General features: G+C 42.9%; 1 protein-coding gene across 1 annotated transcript in view; it reads right to left on the reverse strand.

The window, feature by feature from the left end:
* Cog7 (component of oligomeric golgi complex 7) overlaps positions 1 to 22,331 on the reverse strand; it is a 61,064-nt gene that overhangs the window by 30,271 nt on the left and 8,462 nt on the right. Inside the window, exons 4-9 of the mRNA XM_051192857.1 lie at positions 16,986 to 17,154; positions 14,273 to 14,355; positions 13,031 to 13,153; positions 6,599 to 6,797; positions 1,111 to 1,238; positions 115 to 269 (exon numbers count right to left, since the gene is read on the reverse strand). Of these exons, the coding sequence (XP_051048814.1) occupies positions 115 to 269; positions 1,111 to 1,238; positions 6,599 to 6,797; positions 13,031 to 13,153; positions 14,273 to 14,355; positions 16,986 to 17,154 (857 nt within the window). The remainder of the gene's footprint in view (positions 1 to 114; positions 270 to 1,110; positions 1,239 to 6,598; positions 6,798 to 13,030; positions 13,154 to 14,272; positions 14,356 to 16,985; positions 17,155 to 22,331) is intronic.

Consider the following 22,331-nt stretch of genomic DNA (forward strand, 5'->3'; position numbering starts at 1 on the left):
ACCCTTAAGAACATCCTCTTGGACTCAGGTATAGGTGTTTCCCAAGGGTCACAGCAGGAACACACACAACCCCTCCAAGGTGTCCGGCCCTGCCCCCAGCTCCTTCAGCCTTACTTGGCAAAGAGGGATTTCAGGGCAGTCAGCAGTCCACAGGTCCCCAGGCCATTGGTGAATCTAGCACATCTGTCAACAGCTGCAGATGCCAGGCCAAAGAGCTTGTGCACAGAGTGGCTCAGCTCCTGAACGCAGTCAATCACTTCCCCGTGCTCCTGGACAGTAGATACAGATAAACAAAAGCCTCATCAGACTCAAGAATGCTGCTATGGACACCATTAACACAGAAAACCCACCAGCATTTACATGGAATGACTGGCAAGCCCACTCACCTGTGACTAAATTACATAAACTAAAATACCATCCCCAACTGTGATGGCTCTTCAAGAGCCCAAACTAGACACAAAAAAAACCACACATACACAAACATGGATGGACAGCAGTTTATGTGGCCGGTGACAGCTCAGAAATTCATTTCTTTCCTCTCCGTGATTATTAAAATAGTTTTTAGCCTTTCATCCCTATAGCTAGGATAAATATATCCCTGTATTAGGCACTCAAAGGAGTGCGATAGGGGAAACGCCTCCTGCAGGGCAAGAACAGAACTGAGGCAGAGCAGGCTTCCTAGGTCGGTCCCTAGAGGTGGCTGACTTCACTACTGCTCATTTAACGCTTCTGAAGCAACTCACTTCATGCTGGACATCTCAAATGACCCGAGGACAGACGCTATCTGACCCCTTGGTGCCCATACAGAGTACCTGCTTTGAAACCCTTGAGACAAAAGGTAAAAGACCAACTTAAGGCAGAATCACTAAACAGAAGAGAGAGTTAAGATTTAAGTCTATTTTGTTTTGTTTGCTTTACCTTTTAACTGGTGATTTGAAATGAAAATGGAAGCAAGCACATTGGTAGCGTCATTTTCTATTTGGACCGCAAGAGTGCATGAGGCTTTTAAAGGCAGCCATCTTGCCTTCTTCCCTTCCCAACCCAAGAGACTAGCACACAGAAGGCTTGCTACACAGCTAGCAGCAGTGTTGCAGGGTCATCAGACATTACCAGAGGCACAGCGCTGATCTGTATGAGAAGGTTGTTCTCCTCCATGTCACCGTACTTGAGCTGGTAGGGTTTATATGGGCCATACACAGCATCCACCAGCTCCACAACTTTCACCAGGTTGTGGTCCTCTGCAGGGAAATTGAAATGATAGGCGAGTAATCTGAAACTGGCTGCTGAAAACAATAGGAAAAAGGTACTCTCCTGGAACACCCCCTGATCTGCCTGCATTGCATTAATCTGCTTTCTCAGTCATGGAAGCCTGAGATCCCCAGAGCAAAAATCTGGGTTTTGTGTGTGGTTTGCTACAAGCAGTATTACAGACACCATGCCCCTAGAGGTCTCAGAGTCACTGCAGTGAAGACACAGATTCAGCTGAAAACTAAAGGAGCGGCGATGCACATCCATAACGTCAGGCAGAGGTGACAAGAGGAGACATTCCGTCACCCTCAGCTACACAGTGAGTTTGAGGCTAGCCTAGGCTACATGAGACTGTCTCAAAATATAAAGCCAGGGGCTGTAAAAATGATTCAGCAGTTAAGAGCATATTCTACTCTTTCATCCCACCTAGTCAGAATGGCTAACATCAACACAACAACTGACAACAAATACTGGCAAGGTTGTAGAAAAGGGGAAACCTTCCCTCACTACTGGTGGGAACTTCTGGAAATCAGTTTGGAGAAGCCTCAAAACACTAAAAATAAATCTACTCTATGAGTCGGATATATCACTCCTTGGCATATGCCCAAGGGGCTTAACATTCTATTCTACAGATATTTGCTCAACCATGTTAATTGCTGCTCTATTCACAATAGCCAGAAAATGTCTTTCAATTGATAATAGATAATGAAAATATGGTACAGTAAGGTGTTGGTGGCACATGCCTTTAATCTCAGCACTCAGGACATGGAGAGAGATGTATCTCTGAGTTTGAGGCCAGCCTAGTCTACTGAGTGAGTCTAAGGCATCCAGGGCTACACAGAGAAACCCTATCTCGAAAAACCAAAAATATATAAATAAATACATTTTTAAAAAAAAAAAAATGTGGTGTAACACTATGTAGCTATAAAGAAAAATGAAATCATGAAATTCTCAGATGGATGGGTGGACCTAAAACATGCTATTGAGTGAGGTAACCCAGCCTTAGAGAGACAAACACTGCATGCGAGAGAAAGGGAACAGGCGGATGAAGGGAGTGAGAGAGGGGAAAAGGGACAAAAGGCAAGCTTGCTGGTTTGTTTGTTTGTGTGTCTGTGTTTGTGTGTCTGAGGCACGGTCTCATGTGTTCCATGCTGGCCTCAAACATGCTTTGTTGGTGAAGATGACACTCAACTCCTGACCTTCTTGCCTCTACCTCCAAAGTCCTAGGATTACAGGTGCACGCCAACATTCCCAGTTTATGTGGTGCTTCCTGTATGCTAAAATGCACACACCTGAACTCCATCCTCTGCCTACCCCTATCACTTCTTTACAGCAGAATGCCAGCCAGGAAATGTAGAGAGAACGATAGAATTAGGAAACCATTCCTTTGTAATTATCAATGTAGGAGTTTATTCAGATAGGCTGTATCAATGGATATTATTGAATGAATAGCTTCCTGGGCAGTAGTATGTTCCTATGAGCTCAGAATATTAACCCACAGGTTACAAAGAAAGCCCACTGGTGGTGGTGCATGCCTTCAATCCCAGCACTTGGGAGGCAAAGGCAGGTGGGTCTCTATGAGTTCAAAGCCAGCCTGGTCTACAAAGCAATTTCCAGAACTGCCCAAGAGTACAGAGAGAAACCCTATCTTAAACAAACAAACAAACAAAAAAGGATTGACAAAAACAAAAGGAAACAACAATGGAATGATCTTGCAGATTCATTTACCAAGTGATTGATTAATCTAGCCTGTCTATCAACTGGACACTGTGGCTCCTGCTGTGATGCAACAGGATTCTCATGTTAGTAACAGGATAATATATGATGTCAAAATGTTTAATAGAAAGCTAACAATGAGGGGGAAAGACAGTATTATAGAGTGTGGGAAAGTCTACAAGAAAATCATCTTCTTCAAAGATGTCAATGTCAGGAGAAGATAAAATGACCATTACATTAAGAAAGTAAAGAGACGTCAACCAAATGTAATTTATATACACTAAGTTGGCTCTTAGAGGGAGACAGAGGAGGAAGTAGAGCTGGCAAAATCTGAGTACAAGCTAAATACCAGATATTAATGGGTATGATTATTCCATTATAAACATACAAAAGCTAGACATGGGGGTACATATCTGTAATCCCAGTACCTAAGAAGGACCAGGAGTTCATGGTCACCCTCAGGTACATAAGTTAAAGGCCAGACTGGACTAAATGAGACATTGACCCTAAAAACCAAAACAAGGCAAACTTAGTATATACACATACATACACTTTTACACAAAAATGCTATTCCTAGATGACAAGTTGAGGATGACTATTTTCTTGTATTGCTGAGATTTGGCTAAGTGATCATGAAGTAAACTTAAGAGCTGGAGAAGTGCTCAGTGATGATTATCACTGTTCTTACAGAGGACCTGGGTTCATTTCTCAGAACCCATATGGTAGCTCATAACCATCTGTAATTCTAGTTCTTAGGGACCCAACACCCTCTCTGTCCACTACAGGCACCAGGTACATACATGATGCATATATGTGTATGTGTGTACCACATTCAGTCAAATTACTCATACACATCAAAAAAATTAAAATAAGAAAAATGAACCTAAATTGTTTTTTAATTGCTTTCTATTGTATAGCCTTTAATGTATTTTAAATTATATCATGTATATGTATTAACTATTAAATAACAAAAAAGTTAAAAATATACCTGTAAGCTATCAGATAAATAAAGGGGGAAATTTCACTATCTAAAAATATTTTAGGAACATATGCTGAACTTTCAACAGTGGCATTAGAGGAAACTTCCATTTGCATTACAGATATTTTGTCAGAAACTTTTGAAACACATATTTTTATTGCTTTTTGTACATGTACTGAATAATGCATTGCTTTAAATAAATTGCTCCAAAAAATTAATAAAAATTAGATTAAATCTCTAAACAGACAATTTTCAAACATTAAAAACCAAAGTAAAAAATTTAAAGTGATACATCATTAATTTTCTAAGAACTGGGAAAAAGAACGAAAGAACACAGTTCCAGGGAGGATGTATGTCATAGTCATGAACCAGTCATCAGAACCTGTGTTTTAGGATAGCAATAACCTAAGAAAATACACATGCTATTATCCTTCTTTAAATGTGTGTGTGCACATATGGAAGCCAGAGAACAATGTTGGGTGTCATCCTCCTTTGAGACAGGGTCTCTCACTGGCCTGGAGCTCACCAACTAGGCTAGATAAGCTGCCCAGGGAGCCTCCTGTCTCTGTCTTTCCAGAACTATGCCTAGCTTTTTTCACATGGGTGCTGGGGCTGAATTTAGGTACTCATGCTCAGAGGCAGGTACTTTGTCAGCTGAGTACCTCCCAGCCCCCACTATATTATTTTGAAATCAAAACCAATGTAAGATTATATATACCACCAATAAGTTAAAATATTTTGTCAGTCATGATGGCTCATTATGAGTTTGAGGCCATTCTGGTCTACACAGTGAATTCCAAACAGGCCAGCCAGAGCTACATATTGAAACCCTGGCTCAATAAATAAATAAATGAATAAATATTTATGGATTATGTACATTATTACAGAATAGCATGTATGCATATAATATCAATATCTAATGCATTAAATGTTTCATGAAATAATACAGTAGTTATACATTATATAGTGTAGTATATGTAAATATGTATAAAGTATGTTAAATATATTTTATATATAATATATATTAAATGTTTACATTAATGCTTGCAACTAGTATGTATTTATTTGATTGTCGAGGCAAGTTGGAGTTTTGAGACAGGATTTCACTATGTAGCTCAGGCTGGTCTTGAACTCACTATGTAGCCTAATGGCCTCAAACTCACAATACTCCTGTTTCAGTCTTCCAAGGACCAGGATTACAGGCAGTGCCAGCACACCCAGCTTCAGTGTGCATTTACATATGAACTGCTGGGAAGAACAGAACAGAATGTGACCACTATCTTTTTTATTTATTTATTTATTTATTTATTTATTTTCTGAGACAGGGTTTCTCTGTGTAGCCCTGGCTGTTCTGAACTCACTTTGTAGACCACACTGGCTTCAAACTCAAAGATCCACCTGCCTCTGCCTCCTTCGTGCTGGGATTAAAGGGGTGCCTCATCATACCTGGTTCTGTTATTGTTTTAAGATATGGGTCTAACTATGCAGCCCAGGCTGGATTTGAGCCCAATATATTACTGAGTACTGAGATACATGAATACACCACCATATGCATCTTTCCAGAAATATTTTTGGTTTAAAACAACACACACACACACACACACACACACACACACACACACCAGTTGGAAGGCCTCAGCTGGAATTACTAAAAATCTAAGCTTTCATGCTGACTTTGGAGGGTGGTTCTCAAGTCTTTAACAAAGTCCATCCTTGGAGGAATACATATAACCTACTCTCTGCCCTACCTCGGTCAGCTTGCTCCAGCCGGGTGCCCAAGCCAAGCATTCTACCATCACTTGGACCAGGGCATCACAGTTCTCTGAAAACCACCCACATGACTGCTGTGCATCTCCCACAAGTGAGGCCTGACTAGTGAGTGTGCCACAACATCTATGAATCATCAGGAACCTGAACAATAAACACACTCCCTGGAATGTACAGGCAATTAAACACAATGTAATTAAAGAGAATAACTAGTAAATAAACCAAGTCTGTGACACACAGCAGCCACATGGCAGAATGAGGCCTTCTTGAAGCAATTTCCTGATTTGACAGCAGCATGCGTCACGAGGTCTATGTTGCTTAAAAGTTTATGATGCTTCTCATACAGGTGGAAACCAGCTGGAGAGCTTGGCATCCCACACACGGTGTACCCGAGTGGGATAAGCTGTGCTCTGCTCACAGCTGGCCACTGGGAATAACCACTCCCCACAGTCACTTCAGGCCTGGCGTGGCTCCTGTGCTGCAAAGCTGCTGTTGCCCTTCAAAGCCTTCCTTCCTCTCTCGCCTGTGTTCCCGTAGACTTACCATTTAGGTTGACCTATCTAAGGCTCTGACTTCACAGGAAGGGGATCCTCCCACTGAAACCTGTTGCCAGCTCACTGCCTCTCATGCCTCCCTGCTCACATTAAGCCTCTCTTACTTGCTCAGGCATAGCAGAAGTGTCTGTCACTACCTTGGAGTATGTGAAGCTCCAGGTCAGCACTGACTGAAGCCTCACTTCCTTGCTGGCGCTAATTTCAAAGGAAGCTTTCCACGTGAGTGCAGAAACACTGATCCCTTTCCCTTCTACACAGTTACCCGAGACAGTAGACAAGCCCAGGCCCCAAAAGCAAGTAAAGACGGGCCAGACAGGAGGTAGGAATTGCTTACGGAGGTGGGGGAGCAGAGCCATCTCCAGCCCCTTGGCAAAGTGGGCGGTAGTATCATAGAACTCCAGCAGTCTGGTGAGCTCCAGCTCGGGTCCCGCTCTCTCCACACCTGCACTGAGACACATGGGCAGGGAGGGCACCAAGGCCCCCAGGGTCTGAATCAGCAGCACTGTCACCACCTCGTGGGGGTTCTTGAAAACCTGCAGTAGGAGAAAGGCATGTGCATCAATGCACAGGAGCACAAGGGAAGGAGCCTTCCCAATAAGCTAGCTGCCTCCTGATGGTCCCAAGGTGGACCTAGGACTGTCAAGATGGGCCAGCAGGGAACCCCAAGCTTCCCTCACTGGGAAAACTGGACAGGGACAGAATGGAAAGTGGCAGGAGCTGCAATTTGGCCAGAAAACACGTCTATCACTGGCCCACGTGCCTACTTACTCAAGCTTACAGTACTGAGACAGTCATCAGTGAGGAGTCAGCTGACAGCGGAGAGACTGAAAGGATGAGCAGGGGCAAAACACAATGAAAGAGCAACACTGGCCAGGCGGTGGTGGCGGGCACCTTTAATCCCAGCACTCGGGAGGCAGAGGCAGGCAGATCTCTGTGAGTTCGAGGCCAGCCTGGTCTACAGAGTAAGTTCCAGGACAGCCTCCAAAGCTACACAGATAAACTCTGCCATGGGAAAAAAAAAAAAAAAAAGAAAGAAAGAAAGAAAGAAAAAGCAACACGACACTGACTATAGCTGGAGGACCATGCACAACCCAGCCTGGCCTAAGTCGCCCTCAGACCCAGGGCCCACATGCAGTCTCTTAAGGACCAACAAGGACTGTGGACTGGGACAATTTAGGTAGTCTTTTCCTGCTCTCTGTTCCTTAGATCTCTTGAGGAAAATTAAATAACGTACAAAATCCATTTAGAAAATACTCTCAACCTCCCTTTGCTGTTTAATGTCTTTTTGCTATAACCCAAATAGGTGAACATGAAATGAGATATAAAAATTAGTTTTAGAAAACCTGAATGTCGGGGCTGGAGAGATGGCTCAAAGTTTAAGAGCACTGGCTGCTCTTCCAGAGGTCCTAAGTTCAATTCCCAGCAACCACATGGTGGCTCACAACCATCTGTAATGAGATCTGGTGACCTCTTCTGGCACACATGGAGGCAGACACTGTATACATAATAAATAAATAAATAAATAAATAAATAAATAAATAAATAAATAAATCTTAAAAAAAAAAAAAAGGAAGGAAGAAAAAGAAAAGCTGAATGTCATGCAGTGGTGGTTCACACCTTTAACCCCAGCACTCAGAAGGCCGACACAGGCGTTATCTGGGAGTTCAAAGCCAGCCTGGTCATGGTTTACTGCATCCATGACTAAGAAATCAGCCTCAATTCTGAAAATGTATTTGAACTTTTTGTTGTTTTGTGGCAAATGGCCAAAGAATCCCTTTTGTCCACTCACTCCAAGGAAAGAGAAAACTGAGCATAATGTTCTAACTGAAGCATACATTTACAAAATGCCACTGAGGGTCCAGGAATGTCTTTGTATACAGACTAGCAAATAAGAATCTACTGGACTAGAGCTGTTTCTTCTCCCTCCTTTCCTGTGCTCCAGGTATTTCAGTAAGAGAAAAGAGCCTAAGAGTGGGGATAAGGCCTAAGAGGCCAGCTTTAGGAACAAAGGCTGCAGAGTTGGCCTGACTAATCCACGGTGACACCTTGGGACCTGCCCTTCACTATGCACCAACACTCATTAGGATGGACCACAGAGCTCAAGGAGAAGCTAATGAGCTTCTACACGAAACCATTAAGAATGCCTTTTCAACTTGGGGGCTGGTGGTGGTGTTTTAGGATAAGGAAAAAACAATATCTATAAAAGAAAAAAATGATAAACTCGGCTACAACAAAATCAGAACTTCTGAGGGCTGAAAAGATGGCTAAGTAGTTAAAAGTGCATGCTGCTCTTCCAGAGGACCTGAGTTCATTTCCCAGTACCCATGCTAACTGTCTCTAATTCTAGCTCCAAGAGATCTGACACCCTTTGGTCCCCTCAGGAACCCACCCACATGTGGCACACACACACATAAAAATAAAATAAATTTTTAAAAAATCTAAACTTCTACACTTGCAAGATGGCTCAGTGGGAAAAGGTACCTGCTGCCAAGCCTGACATCTGGAGTTCGATTTCTGAGACTCACCTAGTGGAAGAGAGGACTGACTCCCACAAGTTATCCTCTGACTTCCACATGTACACATGTGCAAATGCAAATGCAAATGGCATGTGCAAAAACCTCCTCCCCAAAAAATACATTGATTGATTGATAAATAAATAAATAAATAAATAAATAAATAAATAAATAAATCAGAACTTCTGGTCAAAGCTGGGGATGCAGACCAGCCACAGCACACTTGACTGGAATGTGCAAACTCTAGGTTCATTCTCCAGCATCCCCAAAGCAGACAAACCAAAACCCTCTCTGCTCAAGCTATAGACTGGACGACAGTATCTACAAAATATATTTGAGAAAGGACCTCTACCCAGATTTACAAACTCCTAAAATAAATCATGCAAAGGCAAATACTTAAGCAAGAGGCTTGAATAGATAGATATGTCACAAAGGAATGCATGCAAATAGCCAATAAGCACATGAGTGGGTGTTCAATACCTTTAGTCATCATGGAAATGCAAATTAAAATCACAATGATATGCTACTGCACACCCACTAGAAAAGCTAAAATTAAACAGAATGACAACATCAACCTCAGCACGGATGCACAGCAAGCAGAAACCTCACACACTGGTGTGAAAACAGAAAGTATGACCACTCTGGAAAAGGTCTGGCAGTTTCTTCACATCCTCCCCTCCGAACTCACAAGTCTACTCTCAGGTATTTACATTTAAGTACAAAGACCCCTTGTGCAACAGTCTCAGAGAGAATCGGACCAAGTGTCTATCAAAGAAGAGAGTGGGCCACATTTAATTCCAGTATGTGGAGCCAGAGGCAGGAGGATCTCTGTGAGTTTGAGGCCAGCCTGGTATACAGAGTGAGTTCCAGGACATCCAGGACACATAGAGATAAAGAACCACGATACAACAATGCTCAGAATCAAGGGTCTCATCAAGAAGCAGCCCAGAATATCCAACTGTACAGAACACCAGAGCAGACCAGATTAATTTATGTTAGCAGCAGCATAAGCACAATGGCTGCCTGGGAAAGAAGCACAGGGATCTTTCTGGAATGTCTTGAAAGAGGATTCAGTTACACAGATATTTGCATTTATTTAGCTAATCAAATGACATATTTGAGATCATTGCATTTCTAGCTGAGCGGTGGTGGCCCACACCTTTAATCCCAACAATCCAGAGGCAGAGACAGGCCTGAAATCCAGATTTCAAGGCCAGGTGGTCTACAAAGCAAGTTCCAAAACAGGACTGTTACACAGAGAAACCTGGTCTTGGAGGGGAAAAAAAAAACCATCAAAAAGATCGATGCATTTCACAGTTTAACATAAACTTAAACTAAATAAAACTGAATAAAATAAATTTAAATAAATACTCTAGTTGATAATATGTTCTAAAGTGAATGGTGTTTGCAAATTACTTTTAAGTGAATCAAAAATAAGTAGTCTCAATGAGAAGATAGAGACATGAATAGAGGGACAGATCTGTTATAAAGCACACACAGTAAAATGTCTATTGCAGAAAAAAAAAGTCATTGCAAAGCCTAGGGGTGGGGATATTCATTGTATGAGTCTTTCAACTTTTTATGGTTGGAAGTTTCTTTTGTAGTAAAGTAAGAGAGGAGGACTAGGATGCACTCGTGGTAAAACATCATCTGTTTAGTATGTCTAAGGCCCTGGGTTTGAGCCCCAGGACAAAGACAAAATTATTTTAAAGTTTCATTTAAAATACTGAGGAGGGACAGGTGGTGGTGGTGCATACCTTTAATCCTAGCACTCTGGAGGCAGAGGCCACAGAGGCGGATCTCTCTTAGTTAGAGGCCAGCCTGATCTACAGAATGAGTTCTAGGACAGCCAGGGCTACACAGAGAAACCCTGTCTTCAAAAACAAAAACAAAAATACTGGGGAGGAGTTAGGATATACTTCCATTAATAGAGTGCTTGCACAAAGCTTAGGGGTCCATCCCCAGCAACACACAAGCCAGGCATGACAGAAAATCCACTCTAGGGATAGAGGCAGGAGGCTCAGAAGTATATGAGACTCTGCCCCACCACCCTCAGCCCCCAAAACAACAACACTAAATAAACAAATAAATAAACAGCAACAACAAAAATAGGTTTGGTGATACATGACTATAACCCCAGCACTGGGGAGGCTAAGACAGGAGGACTGCTAATGAATTGGAGGCCAGAATGGGCTGCTCAATGAATTTCTTTCCTTTTTTTTAGGCAAGGTCTCACTATGTAGCCCTGGCTAGCTTAGTACTTGCCATGTAGACCAGGCTGGCTTCAAACATACAGAGATTTGCCTGCTTCTGCTTTGGCCTCTGACTCTGCCTCGGCCTCCTAAGTGCTAAGATTCAAGGTGTAAACTACCATGTCTGTCTACATAGTGAATTTCAAGTTAACCTGTACTATAGAGTAAGACCTTGTCTCAAAACAATGACAAAATAAAATTTAAAGTCATCAATTTTTTAAAAAGAAAAGACGGGGAAAGCCAAGTCTAGTGGTACAGACCTCTAATCCCAGCTACTTAGGATGGCCAAGGCAGGAAGACTGAGCTCAATGAGGCTGGCCTGAATAACTTAAAGAAACCTATTGTTGTTCTTTAGTTATAGTTATAAGAATAAAAGGTGGAGAAAGGGGGTGAGTGAGGGTCCCAATGTAAGGGACCACGTGGGAGAGCATAGCAGGTTGCATAGCAGGTGAGGGTGACCGAGGCAGTGAGGCGGAGAGAATAACACACCAGGCTGGTAGAGCTTAAATGAGGAGTTTATTTAGAAAGGGGCGTGAGGGAGAAGGGAAGAGACATAGAGGCACCAGGAACAGAAGAGGAGAGAGGGGGAGAGAAGAAGAGGGGGGTAGCTGGTGGCCAACAGAAAGCAGGAGAGGAAGAGAAAGGAAGAGAGCCTGCAGACTAGTACTCATGGAACTCTGGACTGACCAGAGCCCTGCCTGAGTGCATTCTGCCAGGTGACAGGGGCAGGCCACCATAATGCCTGAATCCTTACACCTATCTCCAAATAAAATGAGAAAGACCCAGAGTACAACTTAGCAGAAATACTCTGGCCTGGCATGTATGAAGCTGTAGATCTGGTTCACAAAACCCACTATAATAAAATGAAACACTGGGGATAATTGAAAGTTGTGACATTTTTTTCCCCTGTCACCCCTTGCCTTACTCAGCACTAGCCCAAGCAAGCTTCAGCAAACTGTCTACCTGTCACACCTGCCTCCAGCAAAGAAAATGGGCCACAAGCCAAAGGTACAAATGAACATGCCTTCCAAAATCAAGGCTGAGAATCCAGGGTCGTCTTAGATGGCACAGGGCATTTTCATGAATAGACATGGGTGGGTTTTATCCTAGCAATGCAAGAAGTGAACAACAGGCAAGGATGTATAATGAGTATGGCCAGACGGGCACACAGGAAACTGGTAGGTACACAAAACTGTGGGAAGTTAGAACTAAATCTGAATTGGGTTAGTTCAAGCAACAATAAACAAGGAGGCTTAGGAAGGAGGATCACAATGAGCCTGAGGCCAGGCTCCGCTACATAGCAAAAAAACTGTCTCATGAAAATTGGGGAGGATGAAAAGAAAGGAACAAAACAAATGCTTTAGCCACCTTGAATGACATAACCCGAATAAGGGATTCTCCCCAATGACATCAGCCAGTGACTGATGACTACCTCAGGAGTCTTGACAATGTGTGAAAATAAGTCATACAGCCACCAATCCTGACCCATCAGCACTCCCAAGTAAGATGGGCTTTTCCCCTCCCAGAAGAGCTGCTGTGCCTCTGACATAAGACAGGGAAGGGTGGCTCATCCCCTATGGCTACAGATGACTGTGGACTCTGAGAGGAAGTGATGGGAGGCTCCCTCTCCAAACCTAGGTATGCCTCACCTCACCCTGTTCAGAGACTTTTCCTCCAGCTCTGGGTTTGAACAAGAAAACTTGACCTGAACTTAAGATAAAAAAAAAAAAAAAACAGGCTGCCCTTTCTATCACCTGACTAGGGGCCTCTGGCATTCAGGAATGCCAGAGGCCCAGCCGAACCCCAGGGACACTCTCATTAGATCCTATTTAAGATACAGAGGAGAGTGATAAGAAGAGTTTCCTTGGAGACCTAAAAAGTTCACTGACGTAGGTTTATAAGCCTGTGTTTTAACCCTTTGGGTGACAACAGTGTTTGATCCAGAGCAGTCACCCATTCCCATGCCACCGTAGGCTTTGTTCTCCATTGACAAGGCGTTACCTGTGTGGCCCACTGGGTTTGCGTGTGCCAAGCCCCAAGCAAGGCATCGTAGAGGCCAGTGAGCTGCCGGTCCAGTGGAAGGTCACTCTGGCATAGCTCTTGCCAGGCTGCTAAAAGCTGTACCTGCAGAAGCAGAACAAAGAGGGTGTGTTACTAGGTACTCCACAACATGCTGGGAAACCATTCCATGCCACTACAGAATTTATTGCTGCCACTGTCCTGAGCACACACGTACCCACTGAGATTCATCTGCTTGAGAAAAAGCAGAAAACAAACAAGAGAGATACAGGCTCCTGCTCAGGTCATCTACTGCTTGAATTTGTCACCCTCCAAGCAACACTGTCTCCTCCGATCCCACCCAAAACAGCCACTGTGCTTCTGCAGAGCTCTTACATAAACGTGTGCCGAGGCGTCATGCCTCCACCATACTTTTGGGTTTTTATGATTGTTGTCTGGAGTTTCTTGTTGTTGTTATTATTTGGTTTGGGTTTTTTGTTTTGTTTTCGAGACAGGGTTTCTTTGTGTAGCCTTGGCTGTCCTAGAACTAGCCCTGTAGACCAGGCTGACCTCACAGAGGTCCACCTGCCTCTGCCTCCCAAGTGCTGGGATTAAAGGTGTGTGCCACCACTGCTCAGTTCCACCATATGTTTTAAACACAGGGCAAGATCACTTACAGCATAAAGACACTTCTCATGTAGACCTGAGTTCAATCCCTGGAACCCACATAAAGGTAGAAGGAAAACAGATTCCATAATGCTGTTCTCTTACCCACATGTACACCATGGCACAATTGTGCCTGCACACATGCACTACACACACAACAATAATAAGGAAAATTAAAACAAACAAAGAAAAAAACATGAGTATTATGCTTGAAGAGATTAAGCTTAACCCAGAAAGCTGCAGGTTGGTAGTCTTGCCCTTGAAGACATAAAATTCCTATGGTTTGCTAAAGGCATAATGAAGCATGAGAGACATGAATCTCCTTTAAAAAACAAAAATAGGAACAAATTAAAACAATGTTTTAAGTCTGTAAATGAAGCAAGGCTGAAAACCCACTGATTGGTTCCAAGTGACAGTTAAAGGCATCCTTGAGTGGATCAAGAGCACCCCCTACTGGCTTTAACTGAAAGGAAACTGACCACAGGGCAAGGAGACTGTAATCTTGCCTTTGCCTATGAAAGAGTCCAGCCCAGCAGTGGAAGTGGCCCTCCACAGTCATCATCCCTCACAGCTGCTTACCTTGTGACACTTGTAGTAGTATGCAAGGAGCTGGGGCATCCGGTCAATTTCAGTAAACACCTTCACAAACACTTTGGACTGATCTAAAGAACACAGAATGTATATAAAATGTTACCAGGTTTCCCAGGGCAGCCAAGGCAAGCAACTTACGCTGAAATTTCTAGTGAGATAATTGCTTTAATTCAAATATGAGAATCATAAGCATAATAAATAAGGGCATAACATGGGACTCAGTTGCCAGGCACTGCAAGTCTAAGCTTATTAAAATAATGCATCAAGCACCATTAATATACAGCTATGATTCACTGTGTAAGGTGGCACATACCTAGAATCCTAACACTCAGGAGGCTGAGACAGGAGGATGACAGCCTGGACAATATAACAAGCCCATCTTCAAAAGCAACACATGCAGGGACTAGAGAGTTGGCTTAGTTGGTAAGAGCACTAGCTGTTCTTGCAGAGGACCTGAGTCTGATTCTTAGAACCTACATGGCAACTTACAACCATCTCCAGTTCTAGAGGATCCAATGCCCTTTTCTGGACTCTGTGGGTACCAAGCATACATGATGCCCAGAGCAAGCAAATGCCTGCACATATAAAATAATAAAATTATCTTATTTTTAAAGAGCAATAGGAGAAGTGCAATCATCAGGGCATATGACTAGTGGTGGTTAAAAAAAAAGAAAAAAAAAGATGAGAGCAGGGCTCATATTAAAGCTGGAGTGTAAAATTTAAGGGGGTTCTGAGCCTGAGAGCTGTCCAAAAGTACATCTATTTCCCTTATCTAGTCCTGGCCCTACACCACAACATGGAGTGCCACTGACAAGTATATGAAATAACCCACCTCACCGTGCACTGGTGGATAAACTAAATCAGGTAGCAGAAGAAAGACAGGGTAATGAAAATGGGGAAATGAAAAAGATCAATGAAGCCAGAATCTGAACAAGGCAGCAGATTGAAAAGAAATCTACTAAGATTTAAAAAAAGGAAGGAAGAGAGGAAGAGAGAGAAGGAGAGAATAATGAAACCTTAAACAAGAACGTACACAATGAGAAATGGAAACAAAAGGATAAAAGGATAGCAGGAAAGGACTTTGGACTATTATAACATATCAGGGACTGGAGGGACGGCTCAGTGGTTAAGAATACTGACTGCTCTTCCAGAGAACCCAGGCTCAACTCGCAGCACCCACATGGTGCCTAACAACTATCTGCAACTCCAAGATCTGACACTCTCACACAGACATACATGCAAGCAAAACACCAATGTACATAAGATAAAAATAAATAAATAAATTTTTAAAAAAGACAACACATCAGATATCCTTGATGAAAATGATAAATTCCTCCAAGCACACAGATTACCAAGACTGAATCTCAAAGAAATTCTAAGCTGGGGCACATCGGCACACACCTATAATTCCAACACTCAAGCATAGGCCAGAAGATTGCTCCAAGGGTAAGACCACCCTAGTCTACACAGAAAATTTCTGGCCAGACAGGGCTACATAGCAAGACCCTGTCTGAACAGAAAAGAAACCCAAAGTATTGTATACACTAGGTGAAAGCTCTATCAGTGAGTTACACTCTGGTGTGGAGCCCCAACGTTCATGTGGCTTCAACACTAGACCAGGAAGGCCCAACTTTCTTGGGCCCTGCCTGTGGAGGTGAGCAGGAAGAAAAGCATCTCTGGGGGAACGGCAAGCTGCTTTGCACACACTGAGCACTCAGCTACCCACAGAGCTTCTTTGTAGTACTGGTTTACACCTCTTGTCTCAGCTCAATTACTAAAAGCACTCTCCCAGGGACAGAGATGTAGTCCAATGGTAGAATGCCTGCCTGGCATGAACAAGGCCCTGGGTTCAATTCCCATGAGTTCAGAGGCATGGGGAGGGCAATCTCTCCTTGGTGATCAAACAGAAGAAAGCCTGCCATTTGCAAGTACACAGAGGACCTGGAAAGCACCATGCCAGAGTGAGAGACATCAAGTATGATCACATTTATACATGGATTCTCAAAAGCTGAGCTCAGAGAAGCAAAGGAAAATGGGAGCTGCCCAGGGAAAGGATGGGAAATAGGAAACCTCTGCCAAAGGGCACCAGTTTAGAAGTGAATGCTTAGCATGGAAAAGCCCTGGTTCTTACCAAAACAGGATTCCCCACACAAAAGACAAAAAAGGACTGGAGCTGCAGTCAGTGGCAGGGCCGCCAAATAAACAACAATAATAAAAGAAAACGAAACAGAGATGGAACAACAGGCCTGTGATGAAGCAAATGTAAGGCTGGCATGGAGCTTAGTGACAGAGCACTTGCCAGGCCTGGGTCCACCCACAGCATGGGGAGGAGACACAGGAAAATGACAATGCTGAGGTCTACAGGCTATCTCCATAGTACCTATTTCAACTGTTCTGTATGTCAGGAAACTTTGTAGAAAATGCTAAAACGATGGAAGCATTATGAGGCTATATTTTTCTCCAATCTACATAATTTAAATAATTCAATCAACACAAAGTTATTCTAAAGACTTTTTTTTTTTTTGGTTTTGTGAGACAGGGTTTCTCTGTGTAACAGTCCTGGCTGTCCTGGAACTCACTCTGTAGACCACCTGTCTCTGTCTCCCACGTGCTGGGATGAAAGATGTGCGCCACCACCACCTGGCAACCAAGTTTGTATTTGTATAGAGAGGTACCCACAGTTGAAACTAGTCACACCCACCTACAGACTGAGAGGTAAATGCTGCTACGATCTGGGGGCTGGCCAGGGCCTCCAGTCTGTTCTTCAGGGCCTCCAGGTGCACACACTTCTCTGAGTAGTCTGGAGTGTCCACAAGCATCATCAAGCTGTTCTGCATGCCAGTCAGCTTTGCAGAAATCACAGCTACATCCTATAATAAGTCAAAACAGAAGATATTTATCTTAAAGGACTCCCAGTACCTCAACTAAAATTAGAGAAAATACATTAGGGGTAGTGGTGGCTCATGCCTTTAATCCCAGCACTTGGGAGGCAGAGACAGGCCAGCCTGGTCTACAAAGTGGGTTCCAGGACAGGCTCCAAAGCTGCACTGAGAAAGCCTATCTTAAACCCCACCCCATAAAAATTATTTAGTGGCTAAGGGTTGGGAGTGGTGACTGCTCTTCCAGAGGATCCCGGTTCAAATCCCACATGGCAGCTCACAATTGTCTATAACTCCTATTCCAGGGGATCTGACACCCTCACACAGATAAAAATGCAGGCAGAACACCAATGTACATAAAATACAAATAAATAATTTTAAAAAAGAAAGTACAGTAGAAGTCAACCATTTGGGCCTGGAGAGATGGTTCAACAGGTGAGTTTGCCCACCGATCTCTCAGGGCCCTCATGATGCAAGAAAAGAACTGATTCTCACAAATTGTCCACTGACCACTCACTACAGGTGTACCATGACACAAGTTCTTGTGTACACACACACACACACACACACACACACACACAATTTAATTTTGTAAAAAATCCACCCCCCCCCCCAGGGATTGGAGAGATGACTCAGCGGTTAAGAGCACTGACTGCTCTTCCAGAGAATCTGAGTTCAATTCCCAACAGCCATATGGTTGCTCACAATCATCAGTGGGATCAAATGTCTTCTTCTGGCATAAAGTCATACACACAGATAGAGTACACTCATACACATAAAATAAATAAATCTTTAAAATATTTCAGTTAAGATAATTCACAAAATAAAAGGCACATAAAAATTATGTTTAACATTATTAGTACCAAAATAAAGACAAATCAAAACAAGGAGGTACCATTTTCTTCTAATTAAGGAAACCTCAAAGCCCACCCTACAGTGACACACTTCCACCCACAAAGCCATATCTACTCCAACAAAGTTACACCTCCTAATAGTTAGCTATACCAGTCCTTGGCATAATGCCCAAAAGACTTAATATCCTACTCCATAGATATTTGCTCAGCCATGTTATTGCTATAGTAGTCATAGCAGCCAAGAAATGGAAACAACCTAAATGTCCTTCAATTTATGAATAGGATAATGAAAATGTGGTACATGTACAGTATGGAATACTATTCAGCTGTAAAGAAAAATGAAATCGGGCTGGAGAGATGGCTCATCAGTTAAGAGCAATGGCTGCTCTTCCAGAGGACCAGCACCCACATAGCAGCTCACAACTGTCTGTAACTCCAGTTCTAAGGGATCTGACACCATCATACAGATATACATACATACATACATACATACATACATACATACATACACACACATATATATGCAAACCTCAAATGCACATAAATTAAAAAAAAAAGAAAAACGAAATCATGAACTTTTCAGGTAAATGGACTAGAAAGATCAGCATGAGTGAGGAGGTAACCCAGGCCCAGAAAAACAAATACCACATGCTTTCTCTTATTGGAAGTTATCAGCACTAAATCTTCAAATGTCAATACAAATCCTGGAGTAACTGCAGAAACCAGAAAAGAAGCTGGGCATTGGTGGCACGTGTCCTTAATCCCAGCACTCGGGAGGCAGAGGCAGGCGGATCTCTGTGAGTTCGAGGCCAGCTTGGTCTACAGAGCTAGTTCCAGGACAGGCTCTAAAGCCACACAGAGAAACCCCTTCTTGAAAAACCAAAAATAAAAAAAAAAAAAGAAAGAAAGAGAAAAAGAAAAAAGAGAAAAAAGAAAGAAAGAAACCAGGAAAGAAAAAAAAGGGACCATGATTGGCAGTGGAGAGGGAAACTGCAGAGTACGAGTGATCTGAAGTCTGAAGGGGCAAATGGGAAAGATAAATCTATAAGGAAAGAGAAGGGTAAAATAACAGTAAGGATGTCTGAAAAGTCATAAGGAATCAAACTATTAACCATCTACCTAAAATTACCTATAATATACATAAGTAGGGGTGTGTGTGTGAGTGTGTGTGGAGAGAGAGAGAGAGAGAGAGAAACATTAAATGAAAATTTCACATCTGGGCTAACAATGCTCCTTCCCAGAACCATAGATCATCTAACAAAACCCCCAAAACTAGGCATGAAAAGCTGTCATTTTAATTGTTGGTAGGGATTATAGGTTTTTGTTGTTGCTCTTGACTGCCCCCCCCCAGTGGTAGAAGGTAAGTCCCTATTGCTGAAGACACCATGCACCCATGAACTTCAGACACAGAGCCCAGAGGCCCCTGAGTTGGAACTGCTCTGAATGGCCCCTCCCTGAGAATGCTTTCATGGCACCAGAAGGTGCCATAACAATTTCTAGAAGAGGAAGCAAATTACACCTAACAAGACCCACTCAACAGGAGGGATAGCATTCCTGGTATTGGAAACCTAGCCAACTAGCTAGGAAGTTCATGGATCTTGGAGCAGAACCTATAACCACTACTTTATTGAACCAGCATAATCCCTAACTGCATCCTAAATATTTGTCCTTGTACCCACAGATCAAAGAATGTAGAGGGCAAGAATGCCTTGTGCACATAGGTAAGCACTGGAGAAGTCAGGAAAGATAAACACACAGCTGATCTCTCCAAAGGGAAAAGATATCTGGCTGTTTTTCACAGAATGCTGAGGAAAATGTAGTTTACAACCTGGTAATCCTTTGCTAAATGTTGGACCACGCTCTCCCCATACCCCCAGAATATTATGTTTGTATATCCAAACATTTTTCCCTAAAACCTTGAGCTTTAGTTCTAGGCCATGAAACTCATCTTACGAGAGATGTCATTGTGCTTTACAATATCCTAAGTGGTTTCTATGTTATCTCAGAGCCATGCATTGTGTTTACCTCAGTCATTCTCCCTAGACCCTTATGTTGAGCATGGTTTCTAAGTCAACAAGCCACATGTACTCTGTAAAGAGCATCAATGCAAACATGTCTTAAGCTTTGTTACACTCCCAGGGCTGAGTTACTTATTATCTGAATACTTTTTTCAAATTTGTGCTGTGCTTAAATACAGCTAAAGGAAAATGATCTGGGTTAGACTTCAAGAAGTCGTGGCCTGCTGGGTGGTGGTGGTAGACACCTTTAATCAGAAGCAGGCAGATCTTTGTGAGTTCGAGGCCAGCCTGGTTTACACAGCTAGTTCCAGGACAGCCAGTGCTATACAAAGAAACACTGTCTCAAAAAACAAAACAAAAGAAGTCTTGGCCCAGCACAGGTTACCAAAATCAGGCTGATCTGAGTTTCACTCTCACCTCACTCTGACCATAGGTCCCTGCTATAAAGACTGCAGGGTCGTCCAGATAGTTCAGGAGAGAACTTGAAACCACAAGTGTAGTCGTCATAGTGATACTAACAGGAGCCTATAAATGCCCCCATTTTACAGATGGAAACAAAGACCAAGAACTACAGTCTAAACATCTGTCCTTGTACCCACTGAAAAGTGTAGTCCTCTCTCCTCATCAAAGAAACTTCTCTTTGCAACAGACAGAGACCAATACAGAAGACCACAACCAACCAAAATGCAGAGCTGTGGAGCCCAGTTCCTACTGATACATCTACAACACAACTCCTGCACCTAAGGCTCAGAAGAGGAGGTGAAAAGATTGTAAGAGCCGGAGGAACAGGGACTTCACTGTGAGACCATGAACCCTAGAAATGTCAGAAGCCACACCATGAAGTCTCACTAACATAAAGGTCTAAGCATGAGCTGAACAAGGATAGCACAAATAGACATGTTAATACCGATGGGGAAACGCTCTGGAGGCTGCTACCCTAGACATGGAACTAAAGGTAACTCAGGAGTACTGAGCACGGGAGGAAGAGTTTTCCCCAGGGAAGAGCACACCAATTGATATTCCAATACCAAATGGTCAGTCCTGAAAACACACACACAAATATCATATAGACTGAGAACAATGCATTTAAGAATATACACACATCTATAACAACAAAAAAAAGAAAAAGAAAAAAGAGGCCATGAATTTGAAAGAGAGCAAGGAGGAAGAGGAGTATACAGGAGGGTTTGGAAGGAAGAAATGGAAGGTGGAAATAATTTACTTGTAATCTCAAAAAGTAAAAAGGTATATTTAAATTAATTGATTTTTTTAAAAAAGGAAATAAAGCTGAACACTGTGCCTCAAACTTATAATCTCGGCACTCAAGAAAATGAAGCAGAAAGACTGTCACAGGTCTGAGGCTAGCCTGGGATACAAAGTGAGTTAGTTCTGAGCCAGCCTGGGCTACAGTGAGAGCCTAGCTAAAGGAGGAAAAAAGCTACCAGCAAGCTGACAGTATTTCATTTCAGCATTCCTTGGATATTTGTGTGATGTATGAACACTGTTTTAGACAGCTGAGACTCAAAGATGGTAAGGTCAATTCACCAGGAATTGGGACACAAAGATTACAACTGTAGAACAATGGCTCATATATTGTAGCAGCAATGAGATTTGCCTACAAGAGGAAAGGAGGCAGCAGAGAGAATAAAGGAAGGTGACATTCTGACTAGATGCAGGGACAAATGGAGTCTACCCTACTACAAAGAAAAGGGGAGGAAGATTAATTAGTTCAGACAGAGAACTTGTGGCTAGTCATCTAGAACAGCCACAGCTGGGAATCCATGGTGGGAAGGCAGGGAGAGCTGCCAAGGCAGACCGCAACCTGCTGTGAAGCACATGCTTCCTGCCCTACAGAGGCAACATACACGGGACGAAGGAAGAGAGAGAAATGGCATGTTTTAGGAGATTTCTATGGTCACATGGGAGGACAAGGAGTGTGAAGGAAGCTGGTGGCAAGGGGGCCAATGGGTAGCTGTTGCAAGAGTCTAAAAGCAGATTACTGGGAAGCAAGTTTAGAGTAGTGGTGAGCAGATAAAAACATAAACTGAGGGGCTGGAGAGATGGTTCAGGGGTTAAGAGCACTGGCTGTTCTTCCAGAGGTCCTGAGTTCAATTCCCAGCAACCACATGGTAGCTCACAACCATCCATAATGAGATCTGATGCCCTCTTCTGGCATGCAGGCATACATGCAGACAGAACACTGTACATATAATAAATAAATAAATAAGACATAAACTGAGTGGGTAGAAAAACAAATAAGGGCTTCTGAAGTCCCTGGCTTAAATGTTTGTATTAA

This window comes from Phodopus roborovskii, unplaced genomic scaffold (genome assembly GCF_943737965.1).
Source record: "Phodopus roborovskii unplaced genomic scaffold, PHOROB, whole genome shotgun sequence".
Classification (NCBI taxonomy): Eukaryota; Metazoa; Chordata; class Mammalia; order Rodentia; family Cricetidae; genus Phodopus; species Phodopus roborovskii.